Source organism: Chenopodium album, chromosome 17, assembly GCF_948465745.1.
Source record: "Chenopodium album chromosome 17, dcCheAlbu1.1, whole genome shotgun sequence".
In the NCBI taxonomy this organism is placed as follows: Eukaryota; Viridiplantae; Streptophyta; class Magnoliopsida; order Caryophyllales; family Amaranthaceae; genus Chenopodium; species Chenopodium album.
In genome coordinates, this window is record NC_137850.1 from 1,713,535 (window position 1) to 1,735,909 (window position 22,375).

At 31.6% G+C, this 22,375-nt stretch overlaps 2 protein-coding genes across 2 annotated transcripts; both read right to left on the reverse strand.

Moving 5' to 3' along the window:
* Positions 1 to 286: 286 nt before the first annotated feature.
* Positions 287 to 2,942, reverse strand: LOC145587342 (chalcone synthase 3-like). The gene is made up of 2 exons (XM_081644068.1): positions 2,765 to 2,942; positions 287 to 1,442 (listed from the first exon to the last, which is right to left on the reverse strand). The coding sequence occupies exons 1-2, from the start codon at positions 2,940 to 2,942 to the stop codon at positions 454 to 456; spliced, it is 1,167 nt and encodes a 388-aa protein (XP_081500194.1). The 3' UTR covers positions 287 to 453.
* Positions 2,943 to 13,100: 10,158 nt separating this feature from the next.
* LOC145590209 (uncharacterized) lies at positions 13,101 to 13,850 on the reverse strand. Its single transcript, XM_081646959.1, has one exon. It carries the CDS (start codon positions 13,848 to 13,850, stop codon positions 13,101 to 13,103), a length of 750 nt encoding a protein of 249 aa, XP_081503085.1.
* Positions 13,851 to 22,375: the final 8,525 nt, after the last annotated feature.

Sequence of the window (22,375 nt, forward strand, 5' to 3'; positions counted from 1 at the left end):
TTTTGTTCTATTTATTTGATCTATTTTGACAAATATTTATTTTTTACATAAGATAAAATATAATCTTGTAAACACTTGCTGGAATTATTCCAATAAATAATTAAGATATAACTAATCAAATAGTTGTACCACATAAATGTCAAGGGAAATGGAGCAATTAATAAAATACAAAGGGAGTAGCATATATAATGTATATCAAATAAAATTATATACTCTCTTTAATGGTACGGTGTACAACACCCATTATTACAGCAATTTATGGTTGGAGGAGGAGTACTGCATTTAGCTCCTCCTCGACCAAATAAAAAAAATAAAAAATAAATAAGTATACAACTCAAATTATTTATTTTGGTGTAAACTTTTATTAAACACACCAGAAATTAAAACAATTTAACATTATTAAAACAAATGCATATATAATTAGTATAACAGCTTAATCCCAATTAATTAAAATTAATTAAGTGGAGCACTTTGAAGCACAATGGTTTCAACGGTAAGACCAGGACCAAAACCAAACAACACACCCCATTCCAAGCCTTCTCCGGTAGTCGATTTGGCCTCCTTCAACGACTTAATCCTCATCTCTTCCAATATGAACAACACAGTCGCACCCCACATGTTCCCATACTCGCTTAAGACGTGCCTAGTAGTACTCAGTTTGCTCGGCTCAAGGTCGACTTCTGTTTCAATCTGATCCAATATAGCTGGACCTCCAGGGTGAGGGATCCAAAACAACGAGTTCCAATCTTTGACTCCAATTCTCTCAAAAGATTCAATCAACAAACTTTCGATGTTTTCGGAAATAAGTTTAGGTACGTCAGGAGCAATGTCCCCGACCATACCCTCTTCCCTCAGACGGGCTTGTATAGTCCCGTCTGTACCGGGAATTGTGGTCTGGTCGGCTGACACGAGCCGAAAAATAGGTTTCTCGAGAGGCTCATCAGGATCAGCACCTACGATCAATGCCGCAGCACCATCTGCGAATAAGGTGTGCGGCAAGAGATTAGTGTCATCGGGAGCATGGTAAAATATAACAGTACTCAACTCCGCGCATACGACCAAAACACGAGCTCCGCGTTCGTTTTCAGCCATGGACTTGGCTATACGAAGGAGCGTACCGCCAGAGTGGCAGCCACCCTGGCGGAGAACAAAGCGCTTGACGGAAGGCGAAAGGCCGAGGAGCATGGCGAGGTATTGGTCAGCAGCGGGGGTGTCGCAGAAAGTGTTGGTGCCAAAGATAAGGTGAGTTATCTTAGACGTCGGTTGGCCCCACTCGGCGATGGCCTTATCGGCGGCTTCTTTTCCGAGTTTGGGGACTTCTGTCGCGAGGATTGCTTGACGGGCTGATAAGGAAGAGGCCTTGCGATCGCACATTTGTGGGTTTTCTTTCAAGATCTCTTCGGTTACGTGCAAGTAACGTTTCCTAATCATTGATTTATCGCCTGAAATTATACAGTAATCAAATAAACACGAGATGTAATTAGTCATGTACAAATTTACCAAAAAGCAAAAGGTCTTATAACTTTACAAGTGGTACGACTTTTTGAAGAATCCAAATATAAGATACATTTAAGCATGTTGTTTCCTAATCATTATCACCTGCAATAATTAGTCGTGATTCACATGAATAACTTTCTTATAACACTAAACGTGAATAAAATTCAAGCTAGTCATATCATATTTAACTTCCAAAATCAAGACTTTTCATTGGGTACATGGTCACATATCAGATACACTTTTTAATGAACAAAATTTATCCTATCTAAATACATTATTTTTTCAAAGAAAATGTTATACATAGCCCTTAGGGAGTTAGGGCTACATATAAGCATTAAATCTACACTCAAAAATCGTATAAATTTAGGAAATCATAAAAATATAAACACTAATTAATTACACAGATTTGCGCGTGTTTGTGTCATGAATTCATAATTTTATACAATTTTCAAGAGTATATTTAATGCTTATATTTATCCATTAGAGCTACAAATAGCATTACCCTTTTTTCAATGCATTAAAAAATACAATATTTTTTACTCGTAATACTTTTCATGAAACATAAGATTTTCTAACTATCTTATAACATTTATTTAACTATAATCAGTAATACACTCGTACAATTACTTTTATTATTTTCAAAATAATTTTACTGAAGTCTAGCGATTTTTATTTAACAGAAAAAAAGGACACACTTAGGCCGCATTCACTTCACCTTTAAAAAAAATATTTAGTAAAATAACTTAAGTTTAGTAAAAATAATTTCAGTTCAGCAAAAAATTTCAATTCAGTAATAATAAGTTCAGTTCAGTAAAACTAATTTCAGTTCATAAAAATCAGTAACTTTAAAAAATAAATATAATAGAGAATCACTAAAATTAATTTTAATTCAGTAACATTAATTTCAGTTAAGTAAAAATAATTAAAGTTCAGCAAAGATAATTCAACAAAGATAATTACACTTCTGAAAAAATAATTTCATTTCAATAAAAATAATGTGAGGTGAACAGGGCCTTATCAGTTTATTTGTCATATTAAACCTTATCCTTTATGACTTCGAGATCTCTAGATTGTATACAACCCAATTGGAGAACTAAATTAGAATTGAAGTAGTGTTTTCATTATATATCCTTCCCATTCACTGTTGCTTCCAGAGGTCCTGACCAACTAAATTAAGTTCAATTAGATCATTCATGTTATCTACAAATAAATAAATTAAACAAGCAACAGGATAGAGTATAAAAAGAATAAAAAGCAAAGGGCATACACATGCGCTGGTACTTGCTCTTGAGACGGGTTAAATGTTCGCTATTGGTAATACGAAAGTAGTACTCAGGATAGTCTGCCTGAATAAACTCATTTGGTGGATTGGCTGTGCCCATAGCCAGGATAGTGGCCGGACCATTTCCTTTTGGAGGCATTGGAATTTCATAAATAGAACCCATTTTCTTAGGTTATTATGTTGTATGTAGGATTTATAATTAAATGAAAGCTAAGAATTCTTAGATTATATTGATGCTAGGAGTTATGAATTTATGGTAAGGCAATCAAGCCTTTATATAGTAGTAATTTATTCATTGATGTGTATATATAAATTAATTTAATGGTCATAAATTGTAACTTGCATGCATGCATCAATACAAGTCACCTCAATTTATTTTATGTACGTAATTTTGGGTTGGTAGCTATTTGACTAAAATTACTTCGTTGATTCATTATTCGACCAATCCCTATATTTTTCCACTATAATTTTTGGTTTTACCAGACTTTTATACTACAGTTAGGCATTTGGTTTTTTGTTTGTATGATTTATGATCTTAATTTTTTAATCTCAAGTCTAATTTTGAAGCTGATTTGTTAAGACTTGTCAGTTTCATGTTTATTATTGTGAGTTTACAAGTTTTTTTTTTCTTTTTTTTTTTTTTTGACTTGGTAGCCTTTGACTGATGATTTTAAAAAAGATTTCAGCTTTTGGGGAGCAACGTATTGAAACATTTTGTAAATTAATTAATATCTTGATAACAAAAGCTAATAGACAAAGTTTCAACAATAACTACCAAAAAAAAAAAATGTAAAATTTAAAATTTTGTTAGTGATTTTGACTTGGTTTCCTTTGTAGATTTAAGACTTGCAAAGCAAGGTTTTTAAGCAGTTTGTATACTAATCTCCTGAAAATTATAAAATAACTAAGTTTTTCTACCAAAAAAAATTGTAGTAATGAGGTTTAATGACATTTTCGTATGCACAACTTAGTTCTACTAATCTCTTGAGAACGTAAGAGATAAAAATTTCATCAGTATTTTTTTCTACTACACAACTTAATTCGCTAACTTGTACAATAAAAATAAATCAACAAGAGTTGGCTTAAGTGGTAAGGTGCTTGATTCCCCCTCGAGTTCAATTATATTCAGGTCTCACCAAATGCAGAAAATTCTTGTTGGGAGACTCATCCAATCACCATAAGCTAGGTGCGCAACCCGGGTCGAATTCGGATGTCGGTTAATCGGGTGGGGCAAACTAAAAAAAAGGTATTACAAAAATAGATGGACATTTTTGTAATTAAAATATTGTAAGAAACTACCTAATAAAATTAAAATGTTGTAAGAAACTACCTTATAAAAGTTAAGATATTGTAAAATACTACCTTTGTCATATTTCTGTTGTTGACCCCCTTTAAAACACCCCCGAAACCACCACTTTCATCCCCAATACCAACCCAACCTACTTGAAATTGCCTCCACCACGCAGAAACCACACCCTCGCTCCAACAACAAAATCACCACCTCTAACCCCAAAAACCACCATCCTAAAGCACAAAACTACTCTTACCAACTCGAAATATCCTCGAACCACCCTAAAATGACTTTACCACCTCGAAAACCAACCCTCGTGGTGGTTTCGAGGGTGTTTTGAGGTTGGTCAATGTTGTAAAATTAGATAAACTGTGGGAGTTCGACCAAAGGTAGTATTTTACAACATTTTACCTTTTATTAGGTAGTTTCTTACAACATTTTTATATTACATAGTTTTTAATAAAATTTAGGTTTTATTAGGTAGTTATTAACAAAAAGTCCAAAATAAATTTATATTTTCATCAAAAAAAAGTTTATAATAGCTGATCTTTGTTGCCAAATTTAACCTTTAGAAATATTATTATAATACTTAGCATAATCATAGTAAAATACGCCAATTTTTTTTTTTGAAAAAAATCAATTCTTTAATAAAAAGTCATTCGGCATCTACAAATGAAATCTAAATTATCAAATACATAAAATTGAATCAAATTAGGATTTCCTTCATCAAAACTAAGATCATTGAAAATATCTTACACTGTGGCACATTTCTCGTACATATCGCTGGAATATACAGCCTTTTCGGAGAGACGGTCTAACGATTTGTTGTAGCCGTAAGGATGATTCTCATCTGATTCGCTTGAATGCATTTGAAAACTTGACAACCATTGCGATTCCGATCCGAACAAATCTTTACCAAAGAATTGACAATTGGGAAAAAGATGATTACCTTTTTTATAATCCCTAACACTCAAACAAACCCTAAACATAAACAAACAATTCAACTAAACTAACAAAAACTAACGACTCCACTATCGGGAGACACTCCACCATAGGAAGAGAGATGAATATCTACACTACTTGTGTAGATTTATTGAAACCTAAATTGCAAAACTAAATATAATTAAGGGAAAAGGGTCGGAAATTGTCTAATTCTTCAGTAATTAAACAATTTCCGACCTAAACGGCCAAGATTTTAGAGAAACCCTAGAAGAGAGAGGAGAGGAGAGGAGAGGAGAGGCGAGACGCCAATTTTATTTAATACTTCTATTAATGTGATATTATACAAAAAATGTAGTATATAAATGATAGTGATAGTAATTATTGTATTGTAAGCCCCCCAATTTCTTTTGTACATCCGTATATAAATGATACTCCCTTTGTTCCCTTTTATTTTTGACATTTGGAATTATACGAGGTTATTAAGAAATTGTGTAAAATTGAGGTATTTTGACATAAATTCAATTATTGAAAGTACAATTTTAGCTAAAAAAAAGGAAAATTTGTCCGAGACAACCTTTTAAAAGACATTTTTTGTCTAGGACAACCTTTTAAAAGTTTAGGGATGTTTAATTCTTGTATTGAGAATTTAGATCTTTTAAGGAATGATTGTAAATACCGAATGACTATTATTATTTAATGAAATCACCCCCCTATTTCATTCAAGAAAAAAAAAATATTCTTATGTTTTCACTCAAAGCGTATTGCAATTATTTATGTTTTAATGCAATTTTTTATTTTCTCACTAGTGGAATCTTTGTATTTCAAATAACAAATTTTAAATTTATACATTGATAGATGTGTCAGTCACATTGTTAGCAAGGATATTTTTTTTTTTTTTTTTTTCAAATGAACCAAGAGAATAATCAAATTACAAATGAGGAGGGTCGGAATTTATAAATATATAACCTACCGTACACATATCATTCTTAACCACTGCGCTAAGTCGTTTGTAAGGGAGATGGAATTACAAATAAGGAGGGCGGAAATTTATAAATATACTCGTATTATCTTTCAATGCTTGCATCATATCTTCAAACTCGATGACCCGAATTTCATTTCTTCGCAGTGTACAAAGGCTTCCAAGAATCTTCGTTCCCTATTCCGTACTCAAATTTGATCATATTATCCATCTTAATTAATTACATATTAGACCATTTCAATAATTGAGCTTAATAATCGCATATTAAATGAATAATGCATGTATTCATCAGCTGATTGCATGCCGTGCAGTATTAAAAATGGAACAGTAAGATAAATTCGCAGAATCTCAGCAACCAAATAACAATTATTTGGTGCAATTTTCTAAGAGTATAAAAATAGTCCAACTTAGTTAAATGTGAATAATTCAATTATATTGTTCTGTCTTTTTCATTTTCTGTTTGAAAATTATGAACATTGGCTTTCAATTTTTAAACCACTCTAAATTGATCAGTTGGTAAATAAAACTGAATTTCAATGAGGCGAAAGTTAGTCGAAGAAGGTGAGGAGTCATATGTTGATTAGTAGGGATGATAATGACACACATGATAAATAGTGCATTACAAGTAATAGTAATTATTACTCCCTACGTTTCAATATGATAATCTCATATGAAATCAATCACATAAAATAAGAAAAGAATAATATTTGGAATCTAACATTAAATACAAAACTCTTCAAAATTAATTTTTCCTTATTTAAATTTTTTTATTTTTTTTGAAAAGTATTAGCCATAATTGCATAATTCAAGGGTGGGATTTCTAGAGCCATGATATCAATCAACAATTAATTAATTTAACCAATTAGAATTTAATATGTATAAAATAGGAAATAAAAACTAAGTTTAAATGGAATATATTCAATATGGGTACATCTTTTTGAAATGCCTAAATTAGTATATGTGACTAACATTATGAAACGGAGAGAGTATAAAAATAAATAATACAAAGTGAAAGTCAAATATTTCTTTCTTTTAAATTTTGAATTTCTACCTATGTAAAACATGTTAAACTTCTTTATATTTGGGAAAATTTGTCAGACAAAGCCTTTCAAAAGCATCATTTTGCGAAAAAAAAATTTTAAAAACTTTTTCGTTAAAAAAAAAAAACAAAACAAAACAAAACCACTGTCTTCATTTTTTTTTTTCCGAGAGGAAACTTGTTTACTTTTTTTTTTTTTGGAGGGAAACCGAGCTAATGCATTAATTTAGGGACATAAAGTCCGAGAGTACATAAGGAGATATCTCCGGAGGGCAATGATTCACCCACACTTGTTCAACCCCAAATGGCACTAGCTTACAAGGTGATGTGCAACAAAATTATCATCCCTTTTTACATGAGACCAACTAAAAAACTTGAAATTACAGCTTAAAGAAAAAATATCCTCTAAAACATTATTAAAATCAGTGAAGAAAATGAAAGCTTTTGAGAGACGATGCACAAGGACCTGACAGTCCGATTCAGTACTACCTCCTCCAAACCATGCTGCTTGGCGAGCTTCATAGCAAGCAAGAGTGCCTTTGCTTCGGCAACTTGTTTACTTATTAGCCCTCTAATTTACTTAATTAGAAAAAATGGGAGGATAATTAAGTAAACATGTTTTTTCTCGCAAATAAAATGAAGGTTTTTTTATGAAAAAACTTTAAAAGTTTTTTTTTTTTTTTGAAAAATAATGCTTTTAAAAGATTTTTTCTTACAAATTTTCCTTCTTATTTGACGTGCGCTTATTAAAAATTCTATGACAATCATTCTTAAAATGACTACCACATAATAAAATAGATGGCACGTAGTGATTGGCTCAAATATCCACATAATTATTTCTTTTTTTATTTATTTTTAAGATGTCAAAATAATTAATTCTATTTTTCTTGTCCAATGGAATCTTATATGGAGTAGTATTATTAATCTAGAATTAATCCACCAAAAAATGTAATTAATATCTTTCTTACCTACACAATTAAATACCATGAAAATTCTTTTTTCCAAAAAAAAAAATTAAAATCAATATCATCTTCTAGCAAAATACCTTTATCTGATCTATATGAATGAAATATTTTGAACCAATGAAGATTGGCTAGGCATAGAAATAGTACTCTTCTAGTTTTGTTGGGATGGGAGTACGTAGAATACAAATTAAAAGTTTAACTTCTAATAAACGGCGGAATCAGGCGACCACGATGTATAGACATTTTTTTTAAAAAATAAATAAATAAATAACTTAGCAGCACACTGATATATTGCTGTATTGTCCACTTGGAATTTAAACTTTTCATGAGGGTAGGTTTAATAGATGGTTTGGTTGGAGTCCTTGGTTTAATAGATGGTTTGGTCGCTATATATTGTTTTGTGGAAGAATGTGGGTAAAAGATTGATTTGCACGGTGTTTATTTTGGATTTTAATACTACTATAATTTTCTCTTTTTTAAGAGTATATATAATTTTCTATTTCGTATGATGTTAGATTGTTAGTGCTTAAATAATTAAATAAAATACAATAGTTTTATCCCGAAAAAAAAAATACTCCCTCCGTCCCTAAATTACATTCCTCCTTTCTATTTTGGGAATTCCAAAATTACATTCCTCCTTTCTATTTTTAGTAAGTTTTTTTTTTCTAAATATCCCAAATACACTCTCTTTTTCTGTTGTACTATTAATGTATAATTAATGTATTCTACTCTAATTCTCTTATTTTCTCTCTCCATTGATTTTCTGGGTTCTTCCACCAGGTTCTCTCTCTCTCCTCTTTTCTTCATCCTCCATCACTCTCTCTCCTTAATTCTCATGGTTTGTTGCTTCAAATCTTACGAAATTTACATGATTCCATCTGAAATAATCCCCTCTACAAAAGCCCCGTGTTAATTTTGCGCAAATAGTGTTCCTTTTTCGTAGTTTTGAAGTTTTCGGAGTCACTGTTCATTTTCTCTCTCCTTAAAAATCATCAGATCTAGGGTTAGCTTGCTCAATTGTTATTTACGACTCATTCCCTCGATTATTTTGAGGTAATTTTCGACAATCTTCAGCAATGTCTTTGCAAAAAAGTGAGTTTTCTTCTCCAATTTATTTTCGACAAAATGTCTAAAAATTCGAGTTCCAATCTTCCAAAACAACAAAATCCTCCAGTTTGGGATGAAAGGTTTGGCCCAGATCCTGATATTTTGTTTCATACCAACAGTGATGAGGATGGTTGGGAAACCGTGCCTTACGAGTGTTCGGATCGTGACTGTCACTGGCCGACTGACTGCAATGGCGACCATTCTTACAGCTTAGATGTTTGGAGGAGTCGATTTGGTCGTTACCTCTACACTAGGGAAGAATTCCAGTATTATGGGTGGTCTGTTGGTTACGGTGATGGTAAAACCCTAAGTGGTGAGGAGGTGACATCTAAAATGGCTGGAAAAAAAATGTTGATGAAGTTAACTCCTCTCCTGTTACTGAAAAAAAGTCCCCTGATGTTGAAAAAAAATTCCCTGTTGATGACAAAAAATCCCCTGTATTTGGTTATGTGAGTAACTCTAGCAATACTGTGTCATCTCCATCTCCAGTTCCTAATCACACCTTGGGCTATGTGAGTAACTCCAACAACACTAATTCACCTTTAGATGACGGTAATGTTGGCGGCTACATAAGTGATTCATGTGAATCACATAGCTAAGTATTCTTCCTCCCTATAAATCTCTGTTTTTAAAGCATTTTTTATTAGGTTAGTTAATGATGGTGTATGCCAGCAAGTGTGATCTCTTGCTGGCCAGGGGAATTATGTGTGTTTGAATGAGGAGAACGATGAATAGGAGCATGTTAGGATTGAATTTGTTTTATTTTATTTAACATGTTTATGATTTATGGGGTCTGATATATACTTTACCTTATTCTCTCAAATTTGGATTATGTTTATGTATTGTGAATTATGTGTGTTTGAAATTTGATTCTTATTTTTATAAGTATATCATGTTTGTAAAGGTTGAATTTGATGCTATGATTATGAATATGCTATGATGTTGATATGAGTATGAATATGGTTATGATGATGCTATGATTATGAGTATGGTTATGCTGCTGCTATGATTATGAATATGGTTATGATGATGCTATGATTATGAATATGGTTATGATGCTGCTGTGATTATGAATATGGTTATGATGCTGCTGTGATTATGAATATGGTTATGATGATGCTAGAATTATGAATATGGTGTGACTAGAATGATATGATAATCCTGTAATGATACATCTCCCCTCATTAATATTTGAATATTATTATGAGGATGCTATGATTTGAATATGATTATGAGGATGCTATGCTTTGATTTGAATAATGAGGATAAAATGCTGTGTTTTGATTGATTTACCAGATGATATGATTATGATATGATATCTGATGTTGATGAGTTGGATATGATTATGAGGATGCTATGATTTGAATATGATTATGAGGATGCTATGCTTTGATTTGAATTTTGAGGATAACATGCTATGTTTTGATTGATTTACCAGATGATATGATTATGATATGAAATCTGATGTTGATGAGTTGGATATGATTATGATGATGCTATGACTTGAATATGATTATGAGGATGCTATGATTTGAATATTATTATGAGGATGCTTTGATTTGAATTTAGAGGATAATATGCTATGTTTTGATTGATTTACCAGATAATATGCTTATGATATGAAATCTGATGTCTATGAGTTGGATATGATTATGATGATGCTATGATTTGAATATGGTTATGATGATGCTATGACTTGAATATGATTATGAGGATGCTATGATTTGAATATGATTATGAGGATGTTATGCTTTGATTTGAATTTTGAGGATAAAATGCTATGTTTTAATTGATTTACCAGATGATATGATTATGATATGAAATCTGATGTATATGAGTTGAATATGATTATGATGATGATGTGACTTGAAAAAGGTTATGATGATGCTATGACTTGAATATGATTATGAGGATTCTATGATTTGAATATGATTATGAGGATGTTATGCTTTGATTTGAATTTTGAGGATAACATGCTATGTTTTGATTGATTTACCAGATGATATGATTATGATATGAAATCTGATGTCTATGAGTTGAATATGATTATGATGATGTTGTGACTTGAAAAAGGTTATGATGATGCTATGACTTGAATATGATTATGAGGATGCTATGCGTTGATTTGAATAGAGGATACTATGTTATGATTTGATTGATTTATCAGATGACATGATTATGATATGATTTCTGATGTCTATGAGTTGGATACGATTATGATGATGCTATGATTTGAAAATGGTTATGATGATGCTATGATTTGAAAAAGGTTATGATGATGCTATGACTTGAATATGATTATGAGGATGCTATGCTTTGATTATGAATATGATTAGTGGCTTTTGATTGAACTAGTGATGCAAGTGGTTTTTCTATAAATGATGAGACTCCAAAATATGAGATTATATATGCAATAACGTGTCAAGATTATTTTCCATTTGATTCCACCTTACCTATGGGTGTTGAGACTTTTAGGCAGCTAATTTTGAGCAACGTTTGTGTTTATAATTAGTGATTGATGGGGACTTCTGAGATGAATTTTAGACCTAGATTTACCTGAATATGTGATGCCATGTGTTGTTTTTTTTCTTCTGTCCATCAATGATGAGACTCCGAAAGTATGAGATTATATATGCAATAACGTGTCATGATTATTTTCCATTTGATTCCACCTTTACTTATGGGTGTTGAGACTTTTAGGAAGCTAATTGTGCGCTTCATTTGTGTTCATAATCAATGATTTATGGGGACTTCTGAGATGAATTTTATTTCTACATTTTCATGACTATGTGATGCCATTTGTTGTTTGTTTTCTTCTGTCCATCAATGATGAGTCTCCGAAAATATGAGAATATATATGCAATAATGTATTATGATTATTTGCCATTTGATTCCACCTTTACCTATGGGTGTTGAGACTTTTGGGTAGCTAATTGTGCGCTATGTTTGTGTTTATAATCAATGATGCATGGGGGAAATCTGAGATGAAAACAATAAGCATATACTTGGCCTTAAAAAAAAGACATTTGATTTATATATGATGAAATAAACGTTTCATTTCATCGAGTCATTAAAATAGTTACAAAAAACTTGGTACCATTGCTTACATAGCATCACATGGCATCACATTACTTTTTCTTTGATGAGCAAACCTCGTGGTCATTGTTGCAAAATGGAGTTCCATATTTTGACAAGCCCTGTGACTCTAGAAATTCTTCATTGTTTAGTAATGATGCCCAATGATGTAGTTCTTCAGTGTACTCACTGTAGTCGAACTATCTTAAATCCATGTTACCTGCTTCTTCATGAATGTCTGTGTTATATTCATCCTGAATGCCTGCAACTGTTTCTGATGGTAGTTGATGCTCTTATTGTGTTATGTTTTCTGGTTCTTCATCTTGTTCTTCAAATGTGGGATCACCCACATCCCCATAAACTACCTTCCATGCCTTCAAAACAGCCCATGTAGGCGCATCCATTCTTTCTTTTAGGTTGTCTTCCCTTAAGAGTTTTTCTTTATTAATGTGAGGCACGGTGAAGTCATTGCCACCTCCAACCTTGAGTATCTCATTCATGACTGTTTGCAAAGTACACCACACAAAACAGAGTGTTTGTGGCTCTATCTCATAATATGCATCTTTAACTGCCTTGAGTAGCTCATCAATGTCTTTTGGCTTTTTTTTGTGTTGCAATGATTGTATGCTTCTGAAAAATCCCAAGTCCAATATGTTAAGATCAGGGTTGTTTGGTGGTTGTTGTACCAAAATGAATGTGAAATCATCTTGTTTGTAGACTTGTTGCCACTCGGGATCATCTTGAGTTATGTGTGTTCTGCAATTATCTTGTAGAATGTAAATAATCTTTGGTTGCCCATCATTTGGCCAATTTGCCTTTATAGCTGGTACAATTTGATCTATAAGCATTCTTCTTGTAGTTTCTTTTGTGATTTATTCAATGATTTTTTTTACCATAGTCCCCTTCTCCCTGTTTTTTGAGTTTCACTTGGCTGGTTCTTGCTTTGTGAATGGGAATATGCCATGTCTTCCATCAAAATAGCAATCCCCATTTTCATCAAACCTTGGCCTTGAAGTGGCTGCCATGAACATTGCCTTTGGTATTCTTGTGCTTGATTTTACATACCTATGTTTGCCCTTTTCAGACTTTGACAAATAATACCTCTGACTTTTTCTTGATAAGTTGAACCATTTCTCATCTATATGAACAAAATCGTACATTGGAAAGTATTTGTTCTTTGTCCAAGCTGTTGATCCCATCAACAGCCCTAAGACCCACTTTAATCTTGCCAATTTGTTAGCTTCTGTCATTTTTGGCTTTAAGGCATTAGTGTGGGCCTTCAAGTCCCCTCTCTGGATCATCCTAAACACTGTGCTTTTAGAAACATTAAGCATGTGTGCCAAATCTCTGATACATGACCTCTCACCAATGCTCAATTTTGTTACGTCTTCTTCTTGGATTTGGATCCTTTTTCTTCCTTCCATATAGTATTTTGGGACGGGATTGTAACCTCCCATATCTGCTTTTTGTTGTTTTGCATCATGCCATATTTGACTCACTGACCTTTTGCATATGTTGAACTTTTCTGCTGCTGCTGTAATAGCTCCTATGTGTGGTTTGTCCCCTCCAGAATGTTTCATGAGAAACATGAGGACATTAAACCTCCCTTCAGTGCTGAGCCTATTGGCCTTTTTTCGTTGCCTTTGTGGAGCTTGTTCTTGCTGCCCATTCATATGGACTTCTTATTGCATGTCATTAACATGATCCTCATGCTCTGAATCAGACTCTACTACAGCTGGCTGCGTGTTTAAGTCAAAGAAAAGTCCCCTAGTATGTCTACCAATGTCAGCTTCAGTAGGTCCATCATCGTCTGGCAGCACGTTCAAATCGATTCCCGAAGGCATGGCTCAATTTGGCAATGATGCGAAAAAGTCCCCTCTTTTCTCTGTTTTTTTTTTTTGGTAAACTTGCTGTAAAATGAACAGTGATTATGGTGGAATATTTTTGGCTTCATGTGTTTTTATAGCCAGGCACGTTGAATTAGAATTGGAGGGAATCTGAAATTTTCAGTCAGACTTTAAAAAAAAACTGAGGATCCTTGTGCCAAATTACAATGAATATGATTGGTTAAAAATTTTCAATTAGGAGCATGTGATTGGTCCTTTTTTTTTTTGCAAAGGAATGATGACATGTCATGAGTAATCACTAATCTATCTTTGTTTTAATCAAAAACATTATTTAATGTTTTGTACTTCCCATTGTATTATCTAATTATTGTTATTTGTCTTATTCTTTCCTCCTTAATTCCCGTGTAAATTTCCAAACAGGAATGTAATTTAAGGGACGGAGGGAACAGCTTTTATGAATTAATGGGTTAATTAATAAATGCGTTTTGATAATAACTTATCCCATAACAGCATTCCATTAAATTAATAATAACTTAAATGAATAATACTATTAGATCCCTAAGGGCTTGTTTGGTATCGTTTCTTGTTTTCAGTTTTTTTTTTAAAAAAACAAAAAATCAAAAACAAGAAACAAGAAAGGGGTTTTTTCCACCTTTTATCAGTTTTCGAAATTATCATGATTTTAATAAGTTTGACTAATTTTTGATTCGTTAAAAAAAAAAAACAGCGACACCAAACGAGCCCTAACAACAATTAACGGCTCCACCATAGGGAGACGGACATAATCTAACTCTTTTTACATAGAGCTTGTTAAGTTGTTATTATTGTGTAACTCTTTTTTTATTAATAATTCTACCCCTTCCCATTTACCTTCAAAAAAAGTTAAAGATTGATTTTTGATAGAATCTAAACATAAATTAAACTGCAAAAGATCTAATCTAATCTGGTCTAATCAATTATTTCTAAAATAAGCTAATATCAACTTAGGATAACGTGAAAGATCGATCTTCCAGCTTACTGTGTGATACACTAGCAAAAAATTTTATAAAAATGCTAAGGGTAATTGTGAAGAACCAAAGCCAAAAAAGGTAACGTCTTTGAAATATTGAATAGTATCAAGGCATCAAAAGATGCAAGGTCAAAAAAAATAAACAAGAAACTTTATTTGGAATTCAATACAGTACAAAAAATGAAACTGAACAAGAAGTAGAGATAAGTTACAGAGATAAGTTACGTCTTTGAAATTTTGAATAGTTTCAGGGCATCAAAAGATGAAAGGTCAAAAAAATAAACAAGAAACTTTGTTTGAAATCTAATACAGTAGAAAAGATGAATTATAGAGAAATCAGAGATAAGTAACTAAAGAATAATAATACTCAACTTAAGTGCGGAAAAATATGTTCAAGTGTCAGTCCATGAGTGTTTTGACACCAAATCCGCAGCCAATTAAAAAAAGGAAATTGATGTTGTAATATACATAATCCCTAGGGCTAAACTAAAAATGAAAATTTTATTCAAAAAAAAGATAAAAATGAAATATATATATATATATATATATATATATATATATATATATATATATATATATATATATATATAGGGAAGGGATTCGGTAAGAACCCCTCCTTATATAAGAAAACCTAGTTATATAAGAACCAATCTCAGCCATAGGATTAGATTGGGATGAGCGGTCAAGATTAAAACAAAATATAAACCAATTTAATCTTTTGAAAAAAAAAACGCAACCCATGACTTTCTCTCTCTTCCATAGCTGTTCATGACTTTCTCTCCTCAAACTCCAAAAAAATCGCCATTGAAGCTGCAATTTGAAGGATTTTCAACTTTTTTCTTCATTTTTTTGCATAAATTTAGCTACAAGGATCATAAAATAAGTCAAATTGTTCAAGCAAAGTAAAAAGCCTAGATTTCGAAATTTTCAAATTCAGGTACATATTCCTTCGATTTCGTTATATATCAATGTTTTCGTCTATACATTGTTTGAATTTGTTATTTTGTTGTTCGATTTCAGTATATTTTTTCGCAAATAAAAACCCTAGATTTCACTAATTTGAATTTGTTAATGAAATTACGAAAAAAAAAAAAGGAAATCGTAAAAAAAAAAAATTGCGAAAACAGAAAATAAAATTTGCAAAAATCTATTTTTTTGTTAGATTTATTATCTATGTTCTAAATTATTTATTGTGGCCTATGTTCTAAAATATTTGTATGTTCTAAAATATTCCTATGTAGTAAAATAATCCTATGTAGTAAAATAATCCTATGTTCTTTCTGTTGTGGCTAAAGTATTAAAATATGATTCAGCTCATTGTGTTCTTATGTACTGTTGTGTTGGTTACTTGGTTATATGTGGTTATATTTGTTCTAGTAGCTCCAATCATCATTCTATTTCTTTAATCAGATATATTCTTAGTGTGCATTTTCTTATTATTATTGTTGCACATTAAATAAACCAACCAACTTTTCTATTGCATTATGTTTGATTTTAGTAACCAAAATTTCATAGACTATATTGTATTGAGTATGTTTAAGCAGATTTTATTTTCAGCCATTATGCTTGAATTTTTTCAAGAGTTTTCAGCGATTATGTTCATTTTTTTCAAGAATGTTCAGTGATTATGCGTCAATTATTTTGAGCGATTTTGTTCTTTCTTTATTTTCCAATTTTCAGGTATTTTGCTTGAATTTTCCATTCGGATAATTCTACTGAATTCAGAGCACTTCATCCTCACCCTCGGACTGCCTATATTGCTGCTATATTTTTGTTGGTTAGAGGTAAGTTTACCATATTATAAGTTGAATATACTACTCTACTCTACTGTTTGAATGTTTGGGACTTTGGTATAATTTGGAGAATTTTATTGTTGAATGTTTGGAGAATTTGGAGTATCATATAGTTGAAACATCTCAAGTAGATTGCACCGATTGATATTGCTTAGTATTTTCGGATCAAATCAAGTAGCATAGTCAATGCATAAAGTTGTAACTTTGGCTGAAATATAATTATTTCGGTAATGGCTTTAGCTAAAGTGTTGTTACTATTGAATAAATAGTCTCTATTTTTTGTTGCATAATGAGATAAAACTTGAAATGGACATAGTGTTTAGTCAACATTTGTCTTTGGGCATTTTGTTAGACTTTATAAGTTTATGGTAACTTTGAGTGTGAACCATCGTGCAAAACCCCCTGGCAGGGATCGAACTCAACAATCACATCCATACTCCATATTCCATTTTATATCCTATTATTGCTTTCCACCTTTTGTTTTGGCAGTCTGAAGTATAGGTCCTAACATAGACAAGTTCGATTATTTGAATTATTCAGGATGTGAGTGTAGTGCTTAATCTTATGTACTTGTGGGCGTATTCTAGACTAGAGCTATGTAGCTATATGCTGATTGTATATATGTTGATTGCAATGTTGGGCTCTCATGACATCTCGTTTATTTAGAAAAAATTAGAAAATACAGAGACAAATTTAAAAAATAGGTAGAACAATAAATTTAGGACATAGGCAATACATTTAGAAGATAGAAAAATTTAGAACATAGGCAAAATAAATTTAGAACACATGCTTAAAAACTCAAGGACATGAATTAAATTTAGAACATAGGGAAAAAATTTAGAACATAGACTTAAAAATTTAGTATATAGGCTTAAAATTTTAGAACATAGGAATAAAAATTTAGAATATAAGAAAAAAATTTAGAACATAGGCTTAAAAATTTTAGAACATATAGAAATAAAAATTTAGAATATATAGGAATAAAAATTAAGAACATAAGCCTAAAATAATTTAGAACATAAGAATAAAAATTTAAAATATAGAAAAAATTTAGAAGATAGGATTAAAAACAAATTTATAGGCAGAAAATGTTTAGAACAAAGGTTAAGAATATAAACATAAATATTTAGAACATTATAGAAAAATTTAGAACATAGGAGAAAAAATTGAATATATATTTAGAACATAGGCGTAAAATATTTAGAACATAGGTTGAAATTACATTTAGTAACTTAGAACTTATGCTAAAACCTATTAGCTCAATTGGTAGAGCACTATGCTAATGCATGGAGGATGTAGGTTCGATTCCTACATAGGTTATCTTTAATAAACCATAATAACTCAAATGTTTAAAAAAATTATAAAATAAAATAAAATAAAATAAAAAATCAAATTAGCACTAAGTTATTTAGTAAGCAACAAAATTGGTTTGAAATGATAAGGATTGTTCCACTATTTTTGGAAACGTTAGTCGGACAATATTATTAAATCAAATCAAATTCTGCCAAAGTTATGAAACGTTGAGAAAAACTTTCAGTCCACACATAAGTTGACTCACTAACACTAAGTGTGCTAGAGTATTACCCGCCCAAGGAACATGACAATAATTAAAAGAAGCAAAATCAACTTTCAACCTCTTAATATCCTCATGGAACAGCTTCAAAGGAGAGTAAGATAGTCAGCACAATAGTTAGTGCATCAAACTCCAACTCAGTTCTCATGAATCCTATCTGACCAGCATTCTGAATTTCAAATCTTGCTGCTACAACCTCGGCTGGTTCTACCTCCTATCTTGCCTTCAACCTTTGCATAGCTGCAACCACTATGCTTTTCATCTCATCCCGCAAAATCACACCCAAACCCACTGAATTACCAGCAGCCAAGCACACATCTGCAAAATCACACCCAAATACCTGCTGTAGGGAGTTTTCAGCTATTCAGAGCACCAACGGCCATAGTAGCAAGCAAACACACACTGAGCATACTCTAAATAATCACCCAGCATCTTTGAGTAATTTACAGCAACCTAAATAGGATCAGACACAGGTCCTTGATGCAAACATTCGTTTCTACATAACCAAGATGCCCAAGCCAGCATATACAAAATTGCTAAGCTCTTTATTGTCAATCCTATCAGTCACCCACATGAGATGCTCGGAAAAACTAGAGGTTGGAGCATCAACTAACAGCCCCACATACTCACTTTGAGCCCATATTACAACAACATCATCGTCATCATGGCACTCAAAAATAGCATGTAAAAATGTCTCACTAGCAGACGCTATCAGCGGCAATATGGTGATGGTAAACCTCTTTTTCACAGCAATACTACCTTTATATTCTAAATTTTTTTCTACTCAATAAAATTATTTCTTATGCTCTAATTTTTTTCAGCCTATGTTTAAATTTTTTCCCTATGTTCTAAATTTAATTTTCAGCTTATATATGTTCTAAATTTTTTTCCTATGTTTTAAATTATTCTTATGTTCTAAATTTTTTCAATTTATGTTCTAAATTTAATTTTCAGCCTATGTTTAAAATTTAATTTTCAGCTTATGCTCTAAATTTTTTCCTACGTTCTAAATTATTCTTATGTTCTAAATATTTCAACTTATGTTCTAAATTTTTCCTAGGTTCCAAAATTATTTTTGCTTATATTGTAAACCCTTTCCTACTTTCTAAACTTTTTATATGCTAATGTTCTAAATTGGCTTGAATTGATTTATGGACAAACTATTGGCTTGAAATGATTAATGACTATGGAAAACTTTGTTAACTTTAAAATCACATATAGTCATACAAACTCTCGCTTTCACATTATAATAATGAACCTACGTGGGATTCGAACCCACACTTTTGTGCATTTGCACAATGCTCTACCCGTTAAGCTAGTAGGTTTAATGTGGTACCACCATGGCTAAATGATCCAACAACTTGATAAGAAGTACGATAAATAACACCAACTGCATTAGAACATAAAGAAAACATTAGAACATGAAGGTAAATTTCAAAACATAAAAAGTAATATTTAAAACTAGAGGGTAAACTTTAGAACATATAATGAAAGTTGTATAATATAAAAAAAAACAGTAGAACATAGAAATAAACTTTAATACATAAAGAGAGAGCTTTAGAACATACAAAGAAAACTTTAGAACATTAAGGATAAACTTTAGAACATAGTAAATGAAGGACTTGCCTATAACATTTTGATTTAGAATATAGTGAATTACTTTAGAACATATAGAAAAACTTTAGAAAGAACATTTGTATAAACCTTAGGTAAACTTTAGAACATAGTTGGAAAAATTTAGAACATGTAAGTAAACTTTAGAACATGTATATAAACTTTCAAACATAGGAAGTAAATTGAAATGACAAGGTATCAAAGCTAGCTCCAACCAAAAAATTTAGAAGCCCTTAGTTGTGCATACAAGTCTAGCGAATTACTCGACCAGTTGCTATATGGTGTACTCATCCTATATTTATCTGGCCCTCAAGCACCCCAAACGTGATGTGGAGACATTCAAAACCCAATATAGTAGGCAGTAATCATAGTGCTTCCTTAGCCATAGCCAATCAATATCCATAATGGAAGGTTACCAAGACTTGTATGAAGGAGTTTTTTTTTTAACTAATTAAGTTATAAGAAAAGTATATATGTGGTGGAAAGCGAAGGAGGAGAAATAGCGTGTATGCTCATGTCTTTGTTGTTTTTAGGAACATAGCCTAATGTATTAGCTAGCCTTCCAAGAAAGACGAGGCCAACTTCCTCAATATACATATCTTGGTTACTCCATTTAGTCCATTATTACCAATCTCATTGTTGCTTTGATCATAGCCCATACTCTTAGTCAAATGGGTGATGCCACTCATGCCAGATCTAACATGCCTAATTTCATCAACATAGAGTGAAAATTATAGAACATAGAGTAAAAACTTTAGAACATAGAGTGAAAACTTTAGAACATAGTAAGAAAACTGATATTAAAGCATAAAATACAACTAAAATTGCATGAATGAGTAACAGAGGAAGGAGAATTGTATTCGACATCAACTAAATCCATCAACATGCAAAAACCTAATTTCATAAACATTAAATGTAGCAAAAAATGCAAACTGAAATTAAAATCAAAATCGAACAAAAATCGAACTGATGAATAAGGAAACAAATGATTTTGTTTTTTTCCATCTATCAGAAAGATGCAAAGAAATAGAAATCACAACAAAAAAATATATATAAAAACCGAATAGAAATCGAAGAAATAAAAATCGCAAAAATAAAAATCGAAAAAATAAAAAACGAATAAAAATCGCAACAAAATTGCAACAACATCGAGCATTAAAGCGCAAAAAAATCGCAAAAATCAGGAAAAATAATCAGGGAAATAATCGATGAATATAACAAAAAAAATTTATCGAACAAAAAATCAAAATAAGAAAACAATTGTATAACAATTGATAAACTTACAATAACTTATTTAAAAAGCCGAGAAAATTCGATCAATTCCTTGCTTTTGAGCTGAGCTGCCGAGGAGAGAGAAGCAGTTGGAGAAAGAGTAGGAGAGAGAGAAGCTATTAAGGAGAGAGAAAAATAAAAACAACGTAAATTGGTTTGAAAGGAAAAAAGATTAGTTGTATAAAATCTTTAATATTACGTAAATGCCATTATTAAGATTAATTTGAGTAGTTAGATCAAAAGCTAATAAACGGTTGAGATTGGTTCTTATATAAGATTGGGTTCTTATATAGAGGAGGGTTCTTACATGAGCCTCTCTCTCTCTCTCTCTCTCTCTCTCTCTCTCTCTCTCTCTCTCTCTCTATATATATATATATATATATATATATATATATATATATATATATATATATATATATATATATATATATATATATAACATTAATTACGTAAAAATTCTATGGTAGTCATTCTTAAAATGGCTATCATTATTCTTTTAAAAAAAATGACTATCATTATACTAATTTTTTTATTGGATGATATTTAATTTATTTTTATGTTAAAATTAATTATAAATATTTTTCTATGGTTTTTCTAAGCTAGCCCCCCAAACTTATTGGATTTCTAAGCTGTATCCATGCTTTTTCAAAGTTATAAACTGTGCCCTCCACCTCACGATATTTTATCAACAATATCCTTTGACATCCATATCCGTTAACGAAAGTTAAAAGACGTTAATAATTTGACACGTGTCCTGTTCTAATTGGTCTAACACTTTAAAAAAAATTACAGAGTAAAAAAATAGAAAATAAAATAATTAAAACTTAATTAAGAATTGATTAGAAAAAAAAAACCAACCCAGCCCATCAGCCCATGTCTTCGCCGCCGGCAACCGATTGTCCACCCTCGTCGAGACAATTCCTCCCACTGGCGAGCCCCCGCCCTTTCCCCCTCACCCTCACCCTCCTTCCTTCCTTAACATAACCACGTGACGCAACCCATCCCGGAAAACCGACCACCCAGAAAATCGACCACCAACCATCGCGAAACAGCCAACAATCCGACCGTTAGGTGGTTAAGGTGGAGTGTC